Genomic DNA, 24,261 nt, shown 5'->3' with positions numbered 1-24,261 from the left:
GCATTGTGTTCACGGTTCTCAGTAGCAAATGGACACATATAATGTGAGGCTCATTGGGGCTAAAAGGACAGTCTTCATGGTGCAACTTGACTTTCCTCGGCACCACCGAGAGTGGGCAAGCTGGAGGCTTTCCCTTCCACTTTTTAAACATAAAAACGACATTTTCTGCTGGGCATGAGTGTTCAGTGAACCCATAAAGGTTAGTAATTTCATGGACACCATCAAAGGAAAATGATCCAGAATCACTCAGAGCCATCAAAGAAAATGGAACCTATGAAGGAATTGTATAGGCAGTGGTAGCTATGGAGAATTGTGGCTTTGTGGTTGGAGTTTGAAACACCGTTCCTAATCAGCAAAAACAAACTCTTGCCTAGCTAAGTGATCTGCGTCTGTCTTCCCAGGATTCCTTTCATTCATCAGGTTAAACGTCTTGTCTTTTTAAAAAATATATCTAACCCTGGCTGGTTTGGCTCAGTGGATAGAGCGTCGGTCTGCGGACTGAAGGGTCCCGGGTTCGATTCCGGTCAAGGGCACATGCCTGAGTTGCAGGCTGGATCCCCAGTAAGGGGCGTGCGGGAGGCAGCTGATCAATGATTCTCTCTCATCACTGATGTTTCTATCCCTCTGTCCCCTTTCTCACTTCCTCTCTGAAATCAATAAAAATATATTTTTAAAAAGATAAAATAAAAAAATATATCTTTATTGATTTCAGAGAGGAAGGGAGAGGGAGGAAGAGAGATAGAAACATCAATGATGAGAGAGAATCGTTGATCGGCTGCCTCCTGTACGATTGAGCACGGCATATACCCTGACAGGGAATCGGACCGTGACCTCCTGGTTTATAGGTTGACACCCAACCACTGAGCCACCGTGGCTGGGCTAAACTTCTTGTCTTTCATCTTCTCTATCTAAGTTAGAAACCGAAGCCTTCGGTTTGGGGTATACAATGGCCGTGTGACCCCCAGGAGCCTCAGAGGCTCTCTGATCTAGCCCTCGAGTTGTGTGTGTGACTTTCTCTTCCTGAGGCTGAGCGCCCAAGTTCAAATGGTCCTTGAATGAAAGCTCAATGCCCTCTTCTTCGGTGTTAGCTGTGGCAAATGCGTTCCGATGGGAGGGAAACAATCCATAATGCACGCCTTTGTGTGTGGTGTGGGGAAGACGCTGCTTTCAAATAGTTGCTTCTAAGCGACTGGGGTATCCCAGTCTTGAGTTATAGTTACCAAAAAACTCAACTACAGTTAGCTGGCTTTGACAGCAGGCCCCTGTCCTTGAATCTCAACATCTCCTGGAGATATGTAAACGCTTTTCAGACCGTCTTGTTCCTACCCACTCACATTCCAGCTACGGGGCTGGGCGGGGGCGGGAGAAGAATCCTTGACGCTGGACTGCTCTGTGGCAGGATGGCAATTGGAAGCGGAGAATGCTGCTGAGCGCCCAGCGGCTGCCCCAGCGCTGGTCACGGGTTGAATGTGCACTGCAACTTCACTCATCTCTTCCAGGGCCTTCTGGTGAAAGCTGCTACTTCCGCCAAATGAGCTAGAGAATGAGACTCTTGCAGGATGAATAACACACAAAATCACAACGTGTCAAAGTCATTTTGTCTGGCCGGCATGGCTCAGTGGTTGAGCGTTGATCTATGAACCCCAGGGGATCACGGCTCGATTCCTGGTCAGGGCACATGCCTGGGTTGTGAGCTCAATTCCAATGTGGGGTGTGCAGGAGGCAGCTGATCAATGATTCCCTCTCATCATTGATATTTCTACCTCTCTCTTCCTCTCTGAAATCAATACAAATCAAGAAAAGTCACTTTTATTTTTGTTGTTTTAAAAAGTAATTCATTGTAATTGTGACATGCAGTCCTATATAATAAAAGCCTAATATGCTAAGTGTCCAACCGTTTGTTTGACCATTCGTTCAGTCGCTATGATGTGCACTGACCACCAGGGGGCAGATGCTCCAACCAGTAGGTTAGCTTGCTGCTGGGGTCCAGCTGATCAGGACTGGGCAAGATGGGCTGGACACACCCTGGAGCCCTCCTGCAGTCCCGCCCCGGCCCCGATTGTGTACTGGTGGGGTCCCTTGGCCGGCTCTCCAACGTCCCCTGAGGGGTCCTGGATTGCGAGAGGGCGCAGGTCAGGCCGAGGGACCCCACTGGTGCACAAATCCAGGCACCAGGCCTCTAATATAATATAAAGATGTGCAAGGAAAATATGTTTAACGAAAAGAAAACTGCCTCCTACCCCTCCTGCTACCACACTTCTTCTAGTCTTCCCCCTACCTGTCTCCACCCAGATTATTGTTAACCACCTGGTGTATAGAATTCCATACTGACTTGGAATGTCTTTTTCTTAAATATTCCGATTGTGGTTAGGGCAGTGATGGTAAACCTATGACACGCTTGTCAGAGGTGACACGCGAACTCATTTTTTTGGTTGATTTTTCTTTGTTAAATGGCATTTAAATATATAAAATAAATATCAAAAATATAAGCCTTTGCTTTACTATGGTTGCAAATATCAAAAAATTTCTATATGTGACACGGCACCAGAGTTAAGTTAGGGTTTTTCAAAATGCTGACACGCCGAGCTCAAAAGGTTCACCATCACTGGGTTAGGGTCATGAACTCCCAGGCTGTCTGGGTTCCAGTCCTACCTCTCCTACTTAACTAGCTGCCTCAATTTTCCCATCTTGAAAAGGCAACATTGATAGTGCCAACCTCGTAGAGTTCTGGGATAAATATTAGTAAAGTGCTTAGAATAGAGCTGGACACAATGTTTTATACATGTTAGAAATATTTAAAAGTTGCCTGGCTGGTGTGGCTCAGTGGTTGAGCATCGACCTATGAGCCAGGGATCACAGTTTGATTCCTGGTCAGGGCACAGGCCTCGGTTGCAGACTCGATCCCCAGTAGGGGGCATGCAGGAGGTAGCCAATCAATGATTCTCCCTAATCACTGATGTCTCTATCTCTCCCTCTCCCTTCCTCTCTGAAATCAATAGAAATATATTAAAAATGTTTAAAAATTGCTTAAATGTAGTAGAATTGATTAGTTGAGGTTGTAGTTTTTGATGGTGATGATAACGTTATGGTGGTGAAAAGATTTTCCCCTTAAAATTGGGTTCTTGGCTCTTGTCATTGGGATTTGTTTTTTAGACCAAGTGACCAAATGACCGGTTTAAGAAAGGAGGAAGAGATCCTGGCTTAAAAGAATAGTTAGTTCCTTGCTGGCTTTATTTCTTTTTATTGTGAAAATGTTCACTTATGTCCAATTCCCATGTACTCATCCTCTCGTTCCAACAGTTTGCCATTCTTCTCTCCCCCATGCTGGCCTTACGCTCACTGTGGCTCCTTGTCACTGGCCAGCCCTGGCCAGGTTTGAAGTAAGCTTCCCAGAGCTTTCCCAGATCTGGAGATCCCCCTGGTCTGTCCTATAATTTCTGGCTTATCAGCCTAGAGGATCAGCTTGCCAGGAAAGGTAATGACCCTTAATGAGCACCTCCTAGAAATTCAGGTTGGGGCTGCCTGGTGGCCACACTTCTTCTGTCACTTCCCTAAGGGTGAGGCTTCCATTAAGATGAGACGCCCCAAAGCAGGTTAAACGCCTTGCATCAAGTTATGTGCAAAGCCATTTTCATTTTTTCAGGCCGCCACCCTTGGCAAGTCCAATCATGCTTGTCCCAACTTTCGCTACCCAGACTGGAGCTGGCTGGCTGAAGGAATGCAGTGTGATAAACCAAGGCAGTCTTGTTCCCTGGTGATGTGACAAGCCCCCACACAGTCCAGTTGCCCCAGTATTTCTGTTGGAGGGAACTGAGGGACAGTTATTTGAAAAATATCTTGTTTTGCTAGTTTAAAAAGGAATTTCTGTTTTAGACTTACAGGAAGGTGTCTGCCCATCCTTTGACAGACTGCATTTTTGCCCTTGCTGGTGTTGCTCAGTTGGTTGGGCGTTACCCTGTGCACCAAAAGGTTGCTGGTTCGATCCCCAGGCTATGGGCTTGATCCCTGGCAGGAGGTGTGCAGGCGGCAGCCAATTGATGTTTTCCTCTCACATCCATGTTTCTCTCCTTCTTCCTTCCCTTTTCTCTAAAAATCAGTAAAATATCTTTAAAAAAACCTATTTTTAAAAAAAGACTTTGTTTTTCTTCTTGGCTTCTGTTGTTATTTTAGGGTTCATCTGTCCATTTAGCAAATACTTGTCTTCTAGCTTGTATGCAAAGAAATACAAATCTCCTTTGACTTGCATTGTCCTTTTGCTTTCAAAATGTGATTCACATTCACTGGCATGGCTCATCTTCACAAAACCCTGAAGAGGAGGGCTTGGTCAGTGGTGGTATTCTTCATGTTCCAGTGAGAAAAACCGACGCGCAGGGAGGTTGAGCATTTTGTTTGCTGAGGCCACTCACTCAGCAAGAACATGGCAGAACTTGGGTTTATAATCCAGCCAAGAATCAGACCAGTCCTTTCTTCATGTCGCCATCCCCCCTCTGCCCTCCTGTCATTTATTGCAGCCTTATTTGCCAGGTAGTAGACTCCCAACTACTGCATGAGTTGGCCTCAGATTTCTGTCATCCCTGGATTCTAGCTATGGGGCAAAATCATCCTTTAAAAATAGCTAATGCCCCAAGCAAAAAGTTCTCTCCAGGGTGAGGGAGTGCCAACCATGAGACATCATGCTGAGGGGTAGTCCCAGTTCCAGTGTAAAGTAATCATAGAATGTCAGGTACATTTCTTAACCTCTCTGAGTCTCAGTTTTTTCATCTTCAAAATGGGGGGGTATTCGTGGTACTTACCCTCCCCCCCCAAACATGGTTTTATTTTCTCCGGCAAGGGTGGGGCTGTTGGCTTCAAAAACATTTGCAAGGGTGGCCCCTGGTGGAAGAAGTGAAAACTGCAGCTCAGGCGTCATGGTGGCTTTTTTTAGGGCTTTCTGGCAGAGACCTGGTCCTCATGAATGGAGAGGTGTCTAGCTGTGTAAAATAGGCACAAAAGCAGGAATTTAATAAAAGGTCACTTAGACACAATAGAAATTCCAATGGAGGAATGAGGGGCAATTATCTGAATGGGAGGAAAACAGGCCAGCTTGAGTTTCCCAGGACGAACTGTTTGAAGTGTTTTATCTACGGTTCCCTCTGCCTGGAAGGCTCTTGAGCTGTGTTTTCTGCAAGAACTTTTTGCTTGGGGCCTTAGCTATTTTTTAAAGGATGATTTTGCCCCGTAGCTAGAATCCAGGGATGATAGAAATCTGGTTCCTTTAGGCCTCAGCTCAGATGCCTCTGCCTCAGAGAGGTCTGCCCTCACCATCCAATATAAGTTGTGCTTTTCCCAAACTCCCTGCCCCGCTGTCATTCTTGTAGTACCCTCTTTAATTCCTTTCTAGCCACCGGCATTGATCACTATCTGCGATTTTTGGTTTTGGTATTTGTCCGTCTCCTCCACAATAGATAAGCTCAAAGAGAGCGGGTGTCTTGGCTGTCGTGTTCACAGTTGGGGACCTGATGAATGAGTCCCTTGGAACTCTGAGGTTTAGCGAGGTTTTCACCACAGCTCCTCCACTTTCGAGCATTAATACCTTCATAACTAAAGTTTTTAAATAATTAAAAAAAATTCTCACCTGAGGATATGTTTATTGATTTGAGAGGGAGAGAGAAACATTGATATGAGAGAAAAAACATCGATCGGTTGCCTCCCGGACATACCCTAACCGGCAATCTAACCTGAAACCTAGGTATGTACCTTGACTGGGAATTGAATCCACAACCCTTTCTGGTGTATGGGATGATGCTCCAGTCAACGGAGCCATCCAGCCAGGGCAACTACATTTTTAAAAAACGAGGTTTGTCTTTAAGCAGTTGGTCGTAAGTTCCCTCACCCAAGTTGTCCTCTGCCTTTTGCCTTTGACTTTCCTCCTGGATGATCAGGTCGAAGAGTCCTATGACTCCCCAGCCGACGGTGAGCAGTTTCTCCTCTGCCTCCTGCAAGCAGGAATGGCCTCTCAGTGTCTCAGATAATAAGCATACGATCAGCACTCAGTAAATACCTGCTGTCCTCAGTGTCTTTTGTGGGATACTCACAGGGGTTGGATAAATTATTAATCAAAGCTATATATATATTTTTAATTTTTTTATTTAAAAAATTAAGTATAGTATTTAAATTTTATATAGTGTTTCTGTGCCAGACACTGTTCTGTGCATCTTAAAACAACCTTAGTAGGGAGTTGTATTATTTCTGTGGTCTCTCCACAGTATCTGACTGTACCATGCTCTCTAGCTTTTGACTTCAAAGATGTTCTGTTTCCATTACTTTAGGGGGCTGTTTCCATATTGTGGAGAGTATTTGAAAAGGAGAAGCCCCTTTTCATTGTTATCGAAAGCAGAAGTTACTTGCTAGACAGGTTACTTGTTTCACTTTACAAGGAGATGAGAAAAAAAGCAGACCACGGGAAGCAGTCGCCCTCTAACTGTGAAGAGCAGGATGATGCTATCAACTGCTCTGTCTTTGCGGTCCTGTCACCAGACGATGGTTTGTTTTGCTTGTGCTTAATTTGTGTGCCTTAGGCTTTTGGTAGGTGAGTCCAGTTTGCTTTTTAGAGAAGGAATGCGCATGTTTTTAAATCTTCCCATTTCTTAATCGCTGTTATTTATGCCCCACAGTGAGTTTTGAGGGATGCACCGGCCAACCAAGGACCGTCTATGTTTCTGATGACACCAGATTCAGAGTGGGCACGGATGGGGTGCTGATGGTCAAACGGCCTTTACAGCTACATAATCCAGAGATGAGTTTCCATGTTCATGCCTGGGACTCCGCCCGCAAGAAGCTCTCCACCAAAGTGACCCTGAAGGCAGCAGTGCACGACCACCGCCAGCATCACCAGCACCACCACCACCAGCACCACCACCACCACCACCACCATGTATGTTGCAGTGTTTCTTAAGCGTTCACTATTGTTTTAGTCTGCTTCCTAAGGTGGGGTTCGCTACTTGGCACCATGCAGACTTGGGGCTGGGTAATCTTTTGTTGTGCTGCATCCTATGCACTGTATGCTATCAGCATCCCATGTCTTCACCCATTAGTTGCTAATTGCACCCCAAAGCTGTGACAACCAAAGTGTCTCCAGACACTGCCAGTGTCCCCTGGGGAACAAAATAGTCCCCAGTTGAGAACCATCGGTCTAACTGAACTAACTTTTTTTTTTTTTTTTTTGCTTTTGGGTAGAGAGGGTTTAGGTGAAATGGTGGCAAGATGCCATTATCTTTATTTCTGCAGGTTGAGTAGAATAGTGTGGATAAGGGCATGGACTTGTCTGGGATTGAATTTACTACCTGAGTAAACGTGGGAGGGGTGTGTTATTTAATCTGTTGGCGCTTGAATGTCCTTATCTGTAAAATGGAGATGATAATGACTGCATGGGTTAATACACGTGAAATGCTAGAACCACGCTCAGCATATAATAAGTACTCAGTAATTGTGAACTGTCCTTATCACTCCTTTCCTGGAGGAAGGATGAGCAAGAGGTCAATACTCTCATCATTTGCTCTTTGTGTTGCTAGTGGAGAGGGTCTTGGCAAAGAAAGGGAAGAGTCAGTGGGAAGCCTTTGCCTCATTGGATTGTAATCTACACAAGATCCTTCCCCATTTTATGGCAGTGCCTGGCCCTCCGTCTGGCACATACCAGGAGGCCAGTAACTATTCAGTGGACAAACAGGTGGACCAACCATGAATGGAAGGACGTATGCCTGTCCAGGTCCTTGCCTGTCCATGTCCTTGGCAAGAATGTTTCTGGGAATTGTTAGCCAGAGCCAAATGCCTTTGGCAGTTTCTAAAGTGCTCCCATGGCGCTTCCTACCAAAACGTCTCTCTGGGGAGCATTCTAGTTGCATTCTGCTACCGCCTTGGAAATGTGGAGCAGGTTCTACATGCCAGGGCCTCTCCGGCTGGCTCCTGGTCTTCTCTCCAAAGACTCCTGAGATTCAGGGGACTTGACAGTCCTGACAGATTGAAATTTATCATCCCGGTGTAACTGGACCGGCCAGAAAATTGAGGGACTTGGCAGAATTATATTAACATAGGTCCCTGAACTCAAGTCCTCAATGGACTCTGTCATTCATGTAAGTTCAGCACGGTGGGTTCTCGCTGGGCAGCTATGCCTGAAAGCCTCTTAGGACCAAAGACAGTTTTAAACTTGTTTTTTTCAACCTTTCCTCCCCACCTTTGCCAACTTTGCCTCTGCCTCCATGTCTGCTGACTGCGACTAGGTTCAAATACATGTTATAGAAAAACACAAATCACAGTGGCTTACTCAAAATACAGTATTTCCCTTTCCAGTGAAGGAAATCCAAGGTAAAGGTAAATTGTGGCTGGTATGGAGAGCCCACGGCCATCCGGAGCCCAGGTCCCTCCTTTCCTTTCTGTTCTGTCATCCACAGTACATGGCTTCAAGCCTCAAGGACACCTCATGATCCAAGAGGGCTGCTAGAGCTCTAGCAGTCACAGCTTTATTCCAGGTGACAAGAAGAAAGGGAGGAGGTAGCAAGATGCATCGCTTACTTGTCTGGCTGCCTCCTTAGAAGCCTTTGTGGAGGGGGCCTAAGCCGTCAGTTGGACACCCTTAGCACTTCCAGGGAGGCGGGAGAGGCTCCTCTCACCACCACTGTGCTCACCAGCCGTGAGCCCGGCTTCTGGCTGAGCGGCGCACCCCCTGTGGGAGGGCACTGACCACCAGGGGGCAGCTCCTGTATTAAGTGTCTGCCCCCTGGTGGTCAGTGCACGTCATAGTGACCGGTCATTCGCCGTTCGGTTGACTGGCATATTACTCTTTTATTATATAGGATTAAAACATCACCGTGTACACACTAAATATACATAAATTTGTCAACTATACCTAAATAAAGCTGGTGGGGGGAAATAAGAATAGATCTGATTTTGCAGGTCTTTCTCTTTCTTGTGGGTTTTCTCAATCTAGTGTCTCCTTTTTTCTGAGGGACGAATTCCATGTCCAGTATGCTTAGGCATGGTTCCCTCTCATTTTACACATGAAGACATTAATGTTATGTTTTGCCAGCACAGTGCTCATCGTCATTTGTTCTCATTCTCTGAAAATATTCTGTAATCCTGATGTCAGCAAGGCATGGCCTTTGTCTTCCTCTTCAGTGGAGCAAGTGACTGTGTGCCCTCATCAGTGCCGGTCGCCACCATGGTGGTGCAAGATGGTGGTGTTTATGCTTAGGCTACAGTATTGACAGTCAGGTTTGTGCTTGGTTCTGTGCTGGGGTCAAGTCCCAAACTTGGCTTCATTAAAGCCATAACTCAGAGTTTTTCAACCAGTTCAACCATCCTCTCCATCATTGTCATTTATGGAGCCCGTACTATGTTCAGGCATTAATATCTCATTTATTTCTCCCAGGAACCTTATGAGGTATAGGTACCAATATTAACCCATTCTTAGACATTAGGAAACTGGGAGAAATTAAATAATCTGCCCAGGAGATGGAAGTGCCATAGTAAAAATTCAAAGCCAGGCAGCTGGCTCCAGAGCCTGCCCTTGACCCAGGCAGGACTGCTTCTCTAGGAGCTGAATGTGAGGGTGAGATGATGTGTGTGTGTGTGTGTGTGTGTGTGTGTGAAGTATGCAGAATTGGGAAGGATTTTGAGGTGATATTTGGTCACATCTCATGTTTGTCTTGTGCATTTTGAGTGAAATTTAAAAACAACAACACAGAAACTAGGGCTTGAATCACACCGGGCAAACAGTGACCAATGACTTTATAGATGGTGGGGGATGGGATTGTCCTCTGGAACTTTGACCGTGTTACCACTGATCACTTTAAAACACTTAGACAATTTGGAAGATTTTTTTCCCTTCCATTATCCACTATCTTATTTCCCTGTGTGTGCATAACATTATCATTATCGCACGTGAAAAATGTTCAATACAAGACTCAAAGGATAGTTTTGGTTTTCATCCCAGTAGCTTCTGTTAGAACAAATGGACACCTTGCAGATATAATGACACCACATGAGTAAGGGATTTTTATTGATTACAAAGTAGTTCTTAGTACCAGTTCCCAAAACTTACTGATTTTGGCTCATAACTCTACTTGGGGACCTATAACCCTAGGAAAAATATAAAGGAAAAGAAATTAAAACCCCAGGATATCCAGTTGTTGAAAAAGCTCTGATACAAAATCATTGGAGCATACTGTTCTATTAAAAATAACAGGTGTGAAATGTGATATATATATATGCTAATTAGGCCAGACGTCCTTCCAAAGGACCTTCCCAACAAAGCTGGGGCTGCGAGGGAAGCCCGGGTCCTGGGTGCCAGAGGGAAACCGGTGCCAGCAGCCAGGGGAAGGAAGGCCTACTCTTGCACGAATTTTGTGCATGGGGCCTCTAGTACAAAATAATATTGACTGTAAGCTGGAATGGAAAAATAAAATTTAAAAAACTTGACAGGTGTGACATTGTAGACTTAATATACTTACAAAATAACATCAAACCCACAAACCTATCATCGTGCATGTATAATGATTAAACTCTGGACACTAAGAAAGATCAAAAGAGAACATGTTACTATGGCAAAGGGGTTCATTGGGTTTTGTTTTGGCTGTTAATTTTGTTATTAACTAAAACCACTCGCTGCCCCCATAAGGATGGAGATGCTGACTGGATAGATTGGACTGTTTGGTCGGCATTATTTCTCAAGAATTATCTCATTATGTTTTTCATCTCTTTTCCTTTTAGGACTCTCTCCCTGAAGCACGGACGGAAATGCTCACATTTCCTGACTCCCACCATGGCCTCAGAAGACAGAAGAGAGACTGGGTTATCCCTCCCATCAGCTGCCCAGAAAATGACAGAGGGCCATTTCCTAAGAATCTGGTCCAGGTAGAGAGGGGTGTTCTCTATTTCTTTGGGAGGAATTTGGCAGAGAAGCACCAAGGAGAGGAAGGAGAAAGACCAAATGTAAGGACCCTCCCTTGCTAATTCTGTGTCTGTTTTGTCTCCAGATCAAGTCTAGTAGAGACAAAGAGACACGGGTTTTCTACAGCATCACTGGCCCAGGAGCTGACGCACCCCCCATCCATGTGTTTATTGTTGAAAGGGAGACAGGATGGCTCAAGGTGACGCAGCCTCTGGATAGAGAAGCAATTGCCCAGTACACAGTGAGTATCTCTTAGGTGCTTATTAATGATGGGGTCCCATCTTTCCCAAATTGTTTGGTTAACGGATTAGGATCCCTAGATTCGAGACTCTGGATGTATGAGGGGCTTAATTTGCCACTTTGAGACCTATTGATAAAGAGAAATGACGGGAGAACCTGGATATGGGGGTTGTTAAATTACTTTTTTTGTTAGGAATAAAGCGGGGAGAGTCCTTATGCGTCATGCATAACTTTAGACCCCAGATATCAGCCTATTCTTGGAACTAAAAGTAGAGGCCAGTGATGATGTTGGAGAGCAAAAACCATCTGGGCCTGGTAGCAGAGTGAGCTGAGGGCAACTGGGAAGTAATGTATTGATGCCAAATGCAGAAAAATCCGGAGGACACACTAGCCTGGAGTGGCCAGGGCTAATTTTACCCTGCTTGGAAGAAGTCAGAGTGTTAGGCTTCCCCCTTTATCTGCTGGGCCTGACTGCCTAGCCTTCGTGTAGTGAATGGGAGCTCTGACCTGGTGGGTGTGTCCTCCAGCCCTCAGGTCTTCACATGTCATGCTCTCAGCCAGTGTGCTGACCTCATTGGAGCAGCAGCACGTGTGTGAGAAAAGGGCTCTGCTGCAGGTGTCCATGCACTCGGGTCTCAGAGAGTGGGAAGGAGGGGACACCACGTGGAGCCCACTCTCTGGTCGGGCCACTTCTCCCACTTCTTTTCCCCTTGGGGTCCAAGTAACCCTCCCTTGGCTCTTGCAGCTCTTGTCTCACGCTGTGTCTTCCAACGGGAATGCAGTTGAGGATCCGATGGAGATTGTGATCACAGTGACAGATCAGAATGACAACAGGCCTGAGTTCACCCAGGCGGTCTTTGAGGGGTCTGTCGTGGAAGGTGCTCTCCCAGGTAAGGAGGAGCCAGATATCCAGAAAGATGCTTAGGTTCTCTGGACCCCACTGTGTTGGGGCTGGGGTTTGGGGTCAGGCTGTTTTTGTAGACAGAACTTTTTTGAAAACTACTGTGTGAGTGTGTGTGTGTGTGTGTGCGTGTGCCTGCATGCATATACCTACCAACCTGTAAAAATGTGTATATAGTTGGAGCAGTTTAACAACAACATTCACTCACTAAGCAGAACCTTGCTAGTAGTTTTAGCCCCTCACACAATTTTCCTCATGACATTTTTTTTCTCTTTCCCATAGCGGTAGACACTGCCCTGACCGTTGTAATAATTCTTTCCCCACCCCCTCTTTTTTTTTAATTTGTCCTCCTCCATGTGTGTATTTGACCCTAGATAAAATTTTTTTAGTTTTGCTTGTTTTTTACATGGTGATACTGTTTTCCAAGGTGGCTGTACCAATTTGCACTTCCATGTACAATGTATATCCTGGAATTAATTAGATTTTTTTTAACTTTAGTAAATGTGTAATGATATCTCAGTTCAATTTAAAGTTGCATTTCTCTAATTATTAACCAGCTAAGATTCTTTTTTTTTTTTAATATATTTTATTGATTTTTTTACAGAGAAGAAGGGAGAGGGATAGAGAGTTAGAAACATCAATGAGAGAAATCGATCAGCTGCCTCCTGCACACCCCTTACAGGGGATGTGCCCACAACCAAGGAACATGCCCTTGACCGGAATCGAACCTGGGACCCTTCAGTCCGTAGGCCGATGCTCTATCCATTGAGCCAAACCAGTTTGGCTGGCTAAGATTCTTACATGTTTTTTGACCATTTAAGATTCTTCTTTTTCTTTTTCTTTTTTTAATGCTTTCATTGATTTTTTTTGAGAGAGAGAAAAAGGGAGAGGGATAGAGAATTAGAAACTTTGATGAGAGAGAAACATCATCGATTGGCTGTCTCTTGTGCAAAGCCACTGGGGACCAACTCCAGCCCCCATCAGGTACCCTGACCAGGAATCGAAACAGCAACTTCTTGGCTTCTGGGTTGATACACAACCATGGAGCCACACCGGAAACTCTTGAGTTTCTTCTTGACAACTTGTTTATTCTATTCAAGTCTTTTGCCCTTGTATTCCTTTGGACTATTTGTCTTTTTCCTATAAACTCTTCGAGTTATTTAGGTGTCCTAGGAACTAGTCCTGTCAGTCACTTGTGTTATAAATATTTTCTCCCACCTTGAAGGCAATGAACTCAAAGGACCCATGCCCTCATGTGAAGCTGTGGCCAAGAAGCCAATTGTGAAAATCTTGGGATCTTTCTATTTTTCAGGCTATTCACTCAGTATAAGAGTCATGCAAAATGTTTTAGTTTAACCGTATCCCTATTTCCCATCTCCCCCTCATATCCACCCTCACCCAAAATGTCTTGGAACACTGCTCATCTGGTGGAAGTCTTCCTTCCTCCTCTAGTACTTTGGTAAGACATTTGGCAATTAGCATTCAGAAGAGCCATGACATGGTGTGTCCCTGGGGCCCAGCCTTTAACGCTCTGGACAGAGTTGAGTTGAGCAGTACTGACCAGACCCTGAAGTGCAGCTTGACTGTCTTCCTCTCCTTCGGTGCTTCCAGGAACCTCCGTGATGCAGGTGACAGCCACAGACGCGGACGACGAAGTGAACACCTACAACGCTGCCATCGCTTACAGGATCATCAGCCAAGAGCCTAATCAGCCTCATGAGCAAATGTTCACCATCAACAAGGACACAGGAGTCATCAGTGTGCTCACGACTGGGCTGGACCGTGAGGTTAGTGGGGAAGAGATCCAGAGGGTGTTGTGGGCAAATGCACATTAGCTAAATCCATGGACAACTTACAACTCCGCTGAGGCCAGTTGTCACTTACATGGTCATGGTCTGAGCTTTGCATCCAAACATGTGTGCAGAGGTTTTGTGCCTAGGGGACAGGCTGCTAGGCCGGCATTTAAGCAGATGATAAAATATCTGTGTCTATGCTATGGGCTGGGCTGATGTGGCTGTGGTTCCTAACTTGGGTGTGTTCGATCTCTGCAGAAGTTTCCCAAGTACACCCTGGTGGTTGAAGCTGCTGACCTTCAAGGTGACGGCTTACGCACAACTGCAAAAGCTGTGATCACGGTCCTTGACATCAACCCTCCGGAATTTGAGCCCACCACGGTAATTCTGCAACTCCTTGATGGTTTCCAAAGAAAGGTCCTTTGTCGCTTTACAACTGCTCCTGCGTGAAGCCCTTGAAAGCTTTCCCCAGACTAGTGAACTTTAGACTAAGAAGCAGACAGATCGGGGTGGCTGTTGTCTGTCTCGTGCCTCTTCGCAGAATTTTGTGAAGCGGCCAAAAGCAGTTATTGAATCCATGTCCTTGTGTTGAGCATCTTGGTAGCAAGTCTTACCAGGTTCTGTTTATTCATTGAGCAAACATTTTCTGAGTTTATACCAGGCACTATTTTTATTTGTTAATTATAGCCAACTAAAGTGGGGGCTTGGGCAGTGGGAGAATAAGTTTATATCTGACTTTGCAGGTCTTTCTCTTTCTTGGTGGGTTTTCTCAATCTAGTGTCTCCTTTTTTCTGAGGGACGAATTCCATGTCCAGTATGCTTAGGCATGGTTCCCTCTCATTTTACACATGAAGACGTTAATGTTATGTTTTGCCAGCACAGTGCTCATCGTCATTTGTTCTCATTCTCTGAAAATATTCTGTAATCCTGATGTCAGCAAGGCATGGCCTTTGTCTTCCTCTTCAGTGGAGCAAGTGACTGTGTGCCCTCATCAGTGCCGGTCGCCACCATGGCGGTGCAAGATGGTGGTGGTTATGCTTAGGCTACAGTATTGACAGTCGGGTTTGTGCTTGGTTCTGTGCTGGGGTCAAGTCCCAAACTTGACTTCATTAAAACCATAACTCAGAGTTTTTCAACCAGTTCAACCATCCTCTCCATCATTGTCATTTATGGAGCCCGTACTATGTTCAGGCATTAATATCTCATTTATTTCTCCCAGGAACCTTATAAGGTGTAGGTACCAATATTAACCCATTCTTAGACATTAGGAAACCGGGGCACAGACGTTAAATAATCTGCCCAGGAGATGGAAATGCCATAGTGAGAATTCAAAGCCAGGCAGCTGGCTCCAGAGCCTGCCCTTGACCCAGGCAGGACTGCTTCTCTAGGAGGTAATGTGAGGGTGCAGATGATGTGTGTGAGTGAGTGTGTGTGTGTGTGTGTGTGAGTGTGTGTGTGTGTGTGTTTGTGTGTGACAAGTATGCACAATTGGGAAGGATGTGATGCTATCTGGTCACCTCTCATGTTTTTCTTGTCCATTTTGAGTGAAATTTTAGAAAGCAGGATATAGGTCTTGAATCATACTGGGCAAACCATGACCAGGGACTATGTAGACAGTGGGAGACAGAATTGTCCTCTGGAACCTTGACCATGTTACCAATAATCACTTTAAAACTCTTGGACAATTTGGAAGATTTTTTCTCTTCCATCATCCACACTCTTATATCCCTTTGTGTGCATAACGTTATCATTGTTGCACATGGAAACTGTTCAATATAAATCTCAAAGGGTGTTTTTGGTTCTCATCCCAGCAGCTTCTGTTAGAACAAATGAACATCATATAGACAAAATTACACCATGCGAGTAAGCGATTTAAAAATAAAAAATATATATGGAGATATATATATATATATATATATATATATATATATATATATATATATATAGATTTCAGAAAGGGAGGGAGCAGGAGAGAGAGATAGAAACATCAATGATCAAAGAGAATCATCAATCAGCTGCCTCCTGCAGAATCCACACTGGCGATTGAGCTCGCAACCAGGGCTTGTGCCCTAACTGGTAATCAAATCAAGTGAGAGTTAAGGGATTTGTATTGATCACAAAGTAGTTCTTAGTATCAGTTCCCCAAACTTACTGATTTTGACTGATAACTCCACTTTAGGGACCTATAACTTTAGGGAAAAAAATTAAGAAAAGGAAATTAAAATACTAGAATATCTCACTGTTGAAAAAGCTCTGATATAAAATCATTGGAGTATAATGTTCTTTTAAAAATGACAGGTGCGATTTGTAAGGTATATGATTGTCTAACCACTGTGCTGTACACCTGAAACTAATACAAAATATTATTGAATGTAAGCTGGAATTGAAAAATAGAACTGAAAAACTATGCGAGGTGTGACATTATGGGCTTAAAATACTTATAAAAAACATCAAACTCACAAACCTATCATCGGGCATGCATAATGATTACTTGAACTCTGGACACTAGGAAATATCAAAAGAGATCATCTTTATTTTGGCAAAGGGGTTCGTTGTGTTTTGTTTTGGCTGTTAATTTTGTTATTTCCCGACCAGTGTGGCTCAGTGTTTGAGCATAGACCTAAGAACCAGAAAGTCACAGTTTGATTACTGGTCAGGGCACATGCCCTGGTTTTGGGCTTGATCCCAAGTATGGGGTATGCAAGAGGCAGTTGATCAATGATTCTGTCTCATCATTGATGTTTCTATTTCTTTCCCTCACCCTTTTTTTCTCTGAAATCACTAAAAATATATTTTAAAAGAATTTTAAGCCGAAACCGGTTTGGCTCAGTGGATAGAGCGCCGGCCTGCGGACTGAAAGGTCCCAGGTTCGATTCCGGTCAAGGGCATGTACCTGGGTTGCGGGCATATCCCCAGTAGGAGATGTGCAGGAGGCAGCTGATCGATGTTTCTCTCTCATCGATGTTTCTAACTCTCTATCTCTCTCCCTTCCTCTCTGTAAAAAATCAATAAAATATATTTTTAAAAAAAAAAAAAAAGAATTTTAAAATTTAAAACCACTCGCTGCCCCCACAAAGATGGAGATGCTGACTGGATAGGTTGGCCTGTTTGGCCTGCATTATCTCCTGTGAATTATCTCATTATGGTTTTTAAAAAAATTTTTTTTTAATTTAAATTCTTATTTTTTAAAGTATTACATGAGTCTCCTTTTTCCCCCATTGACCTCTCCCGGCTGCTCCCACCCCCCAGCTCATGCCCTCATCCCCTCCTGTCTGAGTCCATTGGTTATGCTCATGCTTGCATACAAGTCCTTTGGTTGATCTCTTACTCCCTCACCCCGCGCCTTCCCTCTTGGGTTGGACAGTCTGTTCGATGTTTCTATGTCTCTGGTTCTATTTTTGTTCATCAGTTTATGTTGTTCATTATATTCCACAAATGAGTGAGGTCATGTGATACTTATCATTCTGACTGGCTTACTTCGCTTAACATAATACTCTCCAGTTCCATCCATGCTGTTACAAATGGTAAGAATTCCTTTTTTTTTTACAGCAGCAAAGTATTCCACTGTGTAGATGTACCACAGTTTTCTATTCCACTCATCTGCTGATGGGCATTTAGGCTGTCTCCAAATCTTAGCTATTGTAATTGTAAATTGTGCTGCCATGAACATAGGGGTGCATATATCCTTTCTGATTGGTGTTTCTGTTTTCTTGGGATATATTCCTAGAAGTGAGATTACTGGGTCAAATGGAAGTTCCATTTTTAATTTTTTTTTAGAAAATTCCGTATTATTTTCCACAGTGGCTGCACCAGTCCACGTTCCCACCAGCAGTACAAGAAGGTTCCTTTTTCTCCTCATCTTCACCAGCACTGTTATTTGTTGATTTGTTGATGATAGCCATTCTGACAGGTGTGAGATGGTACCAAATTGCTGTTTTGATTTGGATCTCTCAGATGATTAGTGACTTTGAGCATGTTTTCATATGTCTCTTGGCCTTCTGTATGTGCTCTTTTGAAAAGTGTCTATTTAGGTCCTTTGCCCTTTTTTAAAAAAAATATAAATCAAATTTTATTTTTTTCCATGCAATAAACATTAATATTTCAAGCCAAAAATAAAAGATTTTAGAGCCCAAGCTGGTTTGGCTTAGTGGATAGCCTTGGCCTGTGGACTAAAGGGTCCCGGATTCGGTTCCGGTCAATGGCACATGCCTGGATTGCGGGCTTGATCCCCAGTGGAGGGTGTGCAAGAGGCAGCTGACCAATGGTTCTCTCTCATCATTGATGTTTTTATCTCTCTCTCCCTCTCCCTCTCTGAGATCAATGAAAATATTTTTTTAAAAAAAGATTTCAGATATAATAATATTTCCCAAACTGTACTAACATAGTATAATATCTCAAAAGTTGTAGGAAATATTAAAATTCTGCAACTAAGAGGATTACATCTATTCTAAAATATTTTTCTCTCAGGCTCTATTTTTTTTTCTTCATCAGTTTATGTTGTTCATTATATTCCACAAATGAATGAGATCATGTGATATTTATCTTTCTCCAACTGGCTTATTTCACTTAGCATAAAGTTCTCCGGGTCCATCCATGCTGTTTCAAATATTAAGAGTTTCTTCTTTTTTTATGGCAGTGTAGTATTCCATTGTGTAGATGTACCACATTTTTTTGATCCACTCATCTGCTGATGGGCACTTAGGCTATTTCCAAATCTTAGCTATTGTAAAGTGCATATACCTCATTGTCATTTTGATTTGCATCTCTCGGGTGATTAGTGACTTTGAGCATGTTTTCATAGATGTCTTGGCCTTCTGTATGCCCTCTTTCGAAAAGTGTCTATTTAGGTCCTTTGCCCATGGAGGTTAAACCCTTATTGGATATAACATTGGCAAATATGTTCTCCCATGCAGTGGGCTTTCTTGTACTTTTGTTGATCGTCCCCTTTACTGTGCAGAAGCTTTTTATTTTGATGTAGTCCCATTTGTTCACTTTCTCCTTAGTTTCCATTGCCCTAGGAGCTGTATCGGTAAAGATAATGCTATGACATATGTCCGCTATTTTCCTGCCTATGGATTCTTCTAAGATTTGTATGGTTTCCTGTCTTACATTTAAGTCCCTTATTCATTTTGAGATTATTTTTGTGTATGGTGTAAGTTGGTGGTCTAGTTTCATTTTTTTTCATGTATCTGTCCAATTTTCCCAATAGCATTTGTTGAAGAGACTGTCTTGACTCCATTGTATGCTCTTGCCTCCTTTGTCAAATGTTAATTGAGCATAATGGCTGGGGTTGATTTCTGGGTTCTCTGTTCCGTTCCATTGGTCTATATGTCTGTTCTTGTGCCAATATAAGGTAGTTATGAGGACAGTGGCTTTGTGATATAGCTTGATATCTGGTATTGTGATCCCACCAACTTTGTTCTTCTTTCTCAAGATTGCTGCAGCAATTCGGGGTCTTTTTTTAAATTCCAGATGAATTCCTGGAGAGTTTGTTCTAGGTCTTTGGAATATGCTGTTGGTATTTTAATGGCCCTTTACCTCCTTGGTTAAGTTTATTCCTAGGTATCTTAATATTTTTGTTGCCATGGTAAATGGGATTTTTTTAAAAAATTTTTTTCTGTGAATTCATTATTGGTGCATAAAAAAGCTATGGATTTCTGGGTGTTAATTTTGTATCTGGCTACATTGCAGAATTCATTTAATAAGTCTAGTAGTTTTTTGATGGGGTCTTTAGGGTGTTCTATGTACAATATCATGTCATCTGCGATTAATTATAAGTTTACTTCTTCTTTTCCAATTTGAATGCCTTTTAATTCCCTCATTATGTTTTTTTTATTTCTTTTCTTTTTAGGACTCTCTGCCTGAAAACCAGACGGCACTGCCCACATTTCCTGTCTGCCACCGTGGTCTCATGAGACAGAAAAGAGACTGGGTTATCCCTCCCATCATCTGCCCAGAAAATGACAGAGGGCCATTTCCTAAGACTCTGGCTCAGGTAGAAAAGGATGTTCTCTATTTTCTTGGGAGGAATTTGGCAGAGAAGCACCAAGGAGAGGAAGGAGAAAGACCAAATGTAAGGACCCTCCCTTGCTAATTCTGTGTCTGTTTTGTCTCCAGATCAAGTCTAGTAGAGACAAAGAGACACAGGTTTTCTACAGCATCACTGGCCCAGGAGCTGACGCACCCCCCATCCATGTGTTTATTGTTGAAAGAGAGACAGGATGGCTCAAGGTGACGCAGCCTCTGGATAGAGAAGCAATTGCCCAGTACACAGTGAGTATCTCTTAGGTGCTTATTAATGATGGGGTCCCATCTTTCCCAAACTTTTTGGTCAACCGATTAGGATCCCTAGATTCGAGACTCTGGACATAAGAGAGGCTTAGTTTGCCACTTTGCGACCTATTGATAAAGAGAAATGACGGGAGAACATGGATATGGGGGTTGTTAAATTATTTTTGTTGTTAGGAATAAAGCAGGGAGAGTCCTTATGCATCATGCATAAGTTTAGACCCAAGATATCAACCAATTCTTGGAGCCAAAAGTCCCTCATTCAAAGGAAGAGGCCAGTGATGATGTTGGGGAGCAAAAACCAAGCTCCTCATACGTCCAGAGTTATTTCTGGGCCTGATAGCAGAGTGAGAAGAGTGAATCTGAGAAGTAACACATAGATGCCAAATGCGTGATGCCACTAGCCTGGAGTGGCCAGGGCTAATTTTACCCTGCTTGGAAGAAGTCAGAGTCTTAGGCTTCCCCCTTTATCTCCTGGGCCTGGATCCCCAGCCATCATGTGGGCAATGGGAGCTCTGACCTTGTGGGTGTGTCCTCCAGCCCTCAGGTCTTCACATGTCATGCTCTCAGCCAGTGTGCTGACCTCACTGGAGCAGCGGCACGTGTGTGAGAAAAGGGCTCTGCTGCAGGTGTCCATGCACTCGGGTCTCAGAGAGTGGGAAGGAGGGGACACCACGTGGAGCCCACTCTCTGGTCGGGCCACTTCTCCCACTGCTTTTCCCCTCGGGAACCAAGTAACCCTCCCTTGGCTCTTGCAGCTCTGCTCGCACGCTGTGTCTTCCAACGGGAATGCAGTTGAGGATCCGATGGAGATTGTGATCACAGTGAGAGATCAGAATGACAACAGGCCTGAGTTCACCCAGGCGGTCTTTGAGGGGTCTGTCGTGGAAGGTGCTCTCCCAGGTAAGGAGGAGCCAGATATCCAGAAAGATGCTTAGGTTCTCTGGATCCCAGTGTGTTGGGGCTGGGGTTTGGGGTCAGGCTCTTTTTGTAGACAGAACCTTTTGAAAGCCGCTGTGTGTGTGTGTGTGTTTGTGTGTGTGTGTGTGTGTGTTTGTGTGTGTGTGTGTGCGCGCGCATGCGCTCGCACTGTGCTTGAACATGTATGCAACACACTATTTGTAAAACTGTATAAAATCAGAGTGGTTTAAAAACAAACTTTCCAAGCTTTACCAATAACATAAACAGTTGATTAACACATATTTGTTTGTTATATGTATTATATACTGTACTCTTACAATAAAAAAAACCTAGAGAAAGAAAATGTTAAGAAAATTAAAAAAAAAAATAAAGTAAAAAGAAAAACAGCCTTCCTTCACTATATAGATCCTTGCCAGAGTTTAAGTCCTTCACACAATTTTCTTGATCACATTTTTTCTACTTTCCATAAAGGTAGATATGCCTTGACATTTGTGGTAATTATTTGCTTCCCCCCCCCCCCCCCCCCGCCTCAATTTGTCTTCTGTGTGTGAATTTGCCCTAGATAAAAATGTTGTTACTTTTTCCTACTTTGCTACATGGTGATAAACTGTTTTCCAAGGTGGCCTAACCAGTTTGTACTCCCAAGAGCCATGTATGTCCTGTAATTATTAGACTTTTTAAGCTTCAGTCAATGAGGAATTATATCTCAGTGCAATTATAATTGCATTTCTCTGATTATTAATAGGGTAAGTATCTGATCATATGTTTGTTGGCCTATGAGTTTCTTCGTTTTCTTTTTAAAAAGTTTTTATTCATTTTTTTAGAGGGCGAAAAAGGGAGAGGGATCGAGAGATAGAAGCATTGATGAGAGAGAAACATGATTGATTGTCAGCCTCCTGCACACTCCCCACTGGGCGCTGAGCCCCAGCCTTTGGCAGGTGCCCCAACCAGGAATCGAACCAGAGACTTCTTGGTTCCTGGGTTGATGCTCAACCTCTGAGCCACACCAGGCAGGGTTGCGTTTCTTCTTGACGACTTGTCTATTCAAGTCTTTTGCCCTTGTATTCCTTTGGGCTATTTGTCTTTTTCCTATTAACTGTTCCAGTTACTTAGGTGTCCCAGGAACTAGTCCTGTCAGTCACTTGTGTTATAAATATTTTCTCCCACCTTGAAGGCAATGAACTCAAAGGACCCATGCCCTCATGTGAAGCTGTGGCCAAGAGGCCAATTGTGGAAATCTCGGGATCTTTCTATTTTTCAGGCTATTCACTCAGTATAAGAGTCATGCAAAATGTTTTAGTTTAACCGTATCCCTATTTCCCATCTCCCCCTCATATCCACCCTCACCCAAAATGTCTTGGAACACTGCTCATCTGGTGGAAGTCTTCCTTCCTCCTCTAGTACTTTGGTAAGACATTTGGCAATTAGCAATCAGAAGAGCCATGACATGGTGTGTCCCTGGGGTCCAGCCTTTAACGCTCTGGACAGAGTTGAGTTGAGCAGTACTGACCAGACCCTGAAGTGCAGCTTGACTGTCTTCCTCTCCTTCGGTGCTTCCAGGAACCTCCGTGATGCAGGTGACAGCCACAGACGCGGACGACGAAGTGAACACCTACAACGCGGCCATTGCTTACAAGATCATCAGCCAAGAGCCTAATCAGCCTCATGAGCAAATGTTCACCATCAACAAGGACACAGGAGTCATCAGCGTGCTCACAACCGGGCTGGACCGTGAGGTTAGTGGGGAAGAGATCCAGAGGGTGTTGTGGGCAAATGCACATTAGCTAAATCCATGGACAACTTACAACTCTGCTGAGGCCAGTTGTCACTTACATGGTCATGGTCTGAGCTTTGCATCTAAACATGTGTGCAGTGGTTTTGTGCCTAGGGGACAGGCTGCTAGGTCGGCATTTAAGCAGATGATAAAATATCTGTGTCTATGCTATGGGCTGGGCTGATGTGGCTGTGGTTCCTAACTTGAGTGTGTTCGATCTCTGCAGAAGTTTCCCAAGTACACCCTGGTGGTTGAAGCTGCTGACCTTCAAGGTGACGGCTTACGCACAACTGCAAAAGCTGTGATCACGGTCCTTGACATCAACCCTCCGGAATTTGAGCCCACCACGGTAATTCTGCAACTCCTTGATGGTTTCCAAAGAAAGGTCCTTTGTCGCTTTACAACTGCTCCTGCGTGAAGCCCTTGAAAGCTTTCCCCAGACTAGTGAACTTTAAACTAAGAAGCAGGCCGATCGGGGTGGCTGTTGTCTGTCTCGTGCCTCTTCGCAGAATTTTGTGAAGTGGCCAAAAGCAGTTATTGAATCCATGTCCTTGTGTTGAGCATCTTGGTAGCAAGTCTTACCAGGTTCTATTTATTCATTGAGCAAACATTTTCTGAGTTTATACCAGGCACTATTTTTATTTGTTAATTATAGCCAACTAAAGTGGGGGCTTGGGCAGTGGGAGAATAAGTTTATATCTGACTTTGCAGGTCTTTCTCTTTCTTGGTGGGTTTTCTCAATCTAGTGTCTCCTTTTTTCTGAGGGACGAATTCCATGTCCAGTATGCTTAGGCACGGTTCCCTTTAATTTTACACATGGAGACGTTAATGTTATGTTTTGCCAGCACAGTGCTCATCGTCATTTATTCTCATTCTCTGAAAATATTCTGTAATCCTGATGTCAGCAAGGCATGGCCTTTGTCTTCCTCTTCAGTGGAGCAAGTGACTGTGTGCCCTCATCAGTGCCGGTCGCCACCATGGCGGTGCAAGATGGTGGTGGTTATGCTTAGGCTACAGAATTGACAGTCGGGTTTGTGCTTGGTTCTCTGCTGGAGTCACGTCCCAAACTTGACTTCATTAAAGCCATAACTCAGAGTTTTTCAACCAGTTAGACATTAGGAAACAGGGGAACAGAGAAGTTAAATAATCTCCCCAGGAGATGGAAGTGCCATAGTGAGAATTCAAAGCCAGGAGCTGACTTCAGAGCCTGCCCTTGACCCAGGCAGGACTGCTTCTCTAGGATGTTAATGTGAGGGTGAGATGGTGTGTGTGTGTGTGTGTGTGTGTGTGTGTGTGTGAGAGAGAGAGAGAGAGAAGTATGCAGAATTGGGAAGGATTTTGTGGTGATATTTGGTCACATCTCATATTTGTCTTGTGCATTTTGAGTCAAATTTGAAAACCCCCAGAAATTAGGGTTTGA

The 24,261-nt window shown here is 44.0% G+C and overlaps 1 protein-coding gene across 8 annotated transcripts in view; it reads left to right on the top strand.

Moving 5' to 3' along the window:
- The window catches only part of CDH1 (cadherin 1), a 91,351-nt gene that overhangs the window by 42,625 nt on the left and 24,465 nt on the right, over positions 1-24,261 (top strand). For 5 of the 8 annotated variants that reach the window (XR_004973652.1, XM_036346383.1, XM_036346377.1 and 2 more), the window contains exons 3-13: positions 6,654-6,913; positions 10,744-10,887; positions 11,010-11,165; positions 11,910-12,054; positions 13,677-13,852; positions 14,117-14,239; positions 19,710-19,853; positions 19,976-20,131; positions 20,905-21,049; positions 22,628-22,803; positions 23,068-23,190. Coding sequence is in view for 7 of the 8 variants with exons in the window: in XM_036346383.1 (XP_036202276.1) it covers positions 6,654-6,913; positions 10,744-10,887; positions 11,010-11,165; positions 11,910-12,054; positions 13,677-13,852; positions 14,117-14,239; positions 19,710-19,853; positions 19,976-20,131; positions 20,905-21,049; positions 22,628-22,803; positions 23,068-23,190 (1,748 nt within the window). In the remaining variant the exon portion in view is untranslated. Of the gene's footprint in view, positions 1-6,653; positions 6,914-10,743; positions 10,888-11,009; positions 11,166-11,909; positions 12,055-13,676; positions 13,853-14,116; positions 14,240-19,709; positions 19,854-19,970; positions 20,132-20,904; positions 21,050-22,627; positions 22,804-23,067; positions 23,191-24,261 lie in introns of all 8 variants that reach the window. The other 3 variants (XM_036346378.1, XM_036346382.1, XM_036346381.1) reach the window with 3 other exon arrangements.

Source organism: Myotis myotis, unplaced genomic scaffold (assembly GCF_014108235.1).
Source record: "Myotis myotis isolate mMyoMyo1 unplaced genomic scaffold, mMyoMyo1.p scaffold_m19_p_19, whole genome shotgun sequence".
In the NCBI taxonomy this organism is placed as follows: Eukaryota; Metazoa; Chordata; class Mammalia; order Chiroptera; family Vespertilionidae; genus Myotis; species Myotis myotis.
The sequence above is the reverse complement of the archived record's forward strand: the minus strand, read 5'-3'. Positions and strand labels throughout refer to the sequence as shown.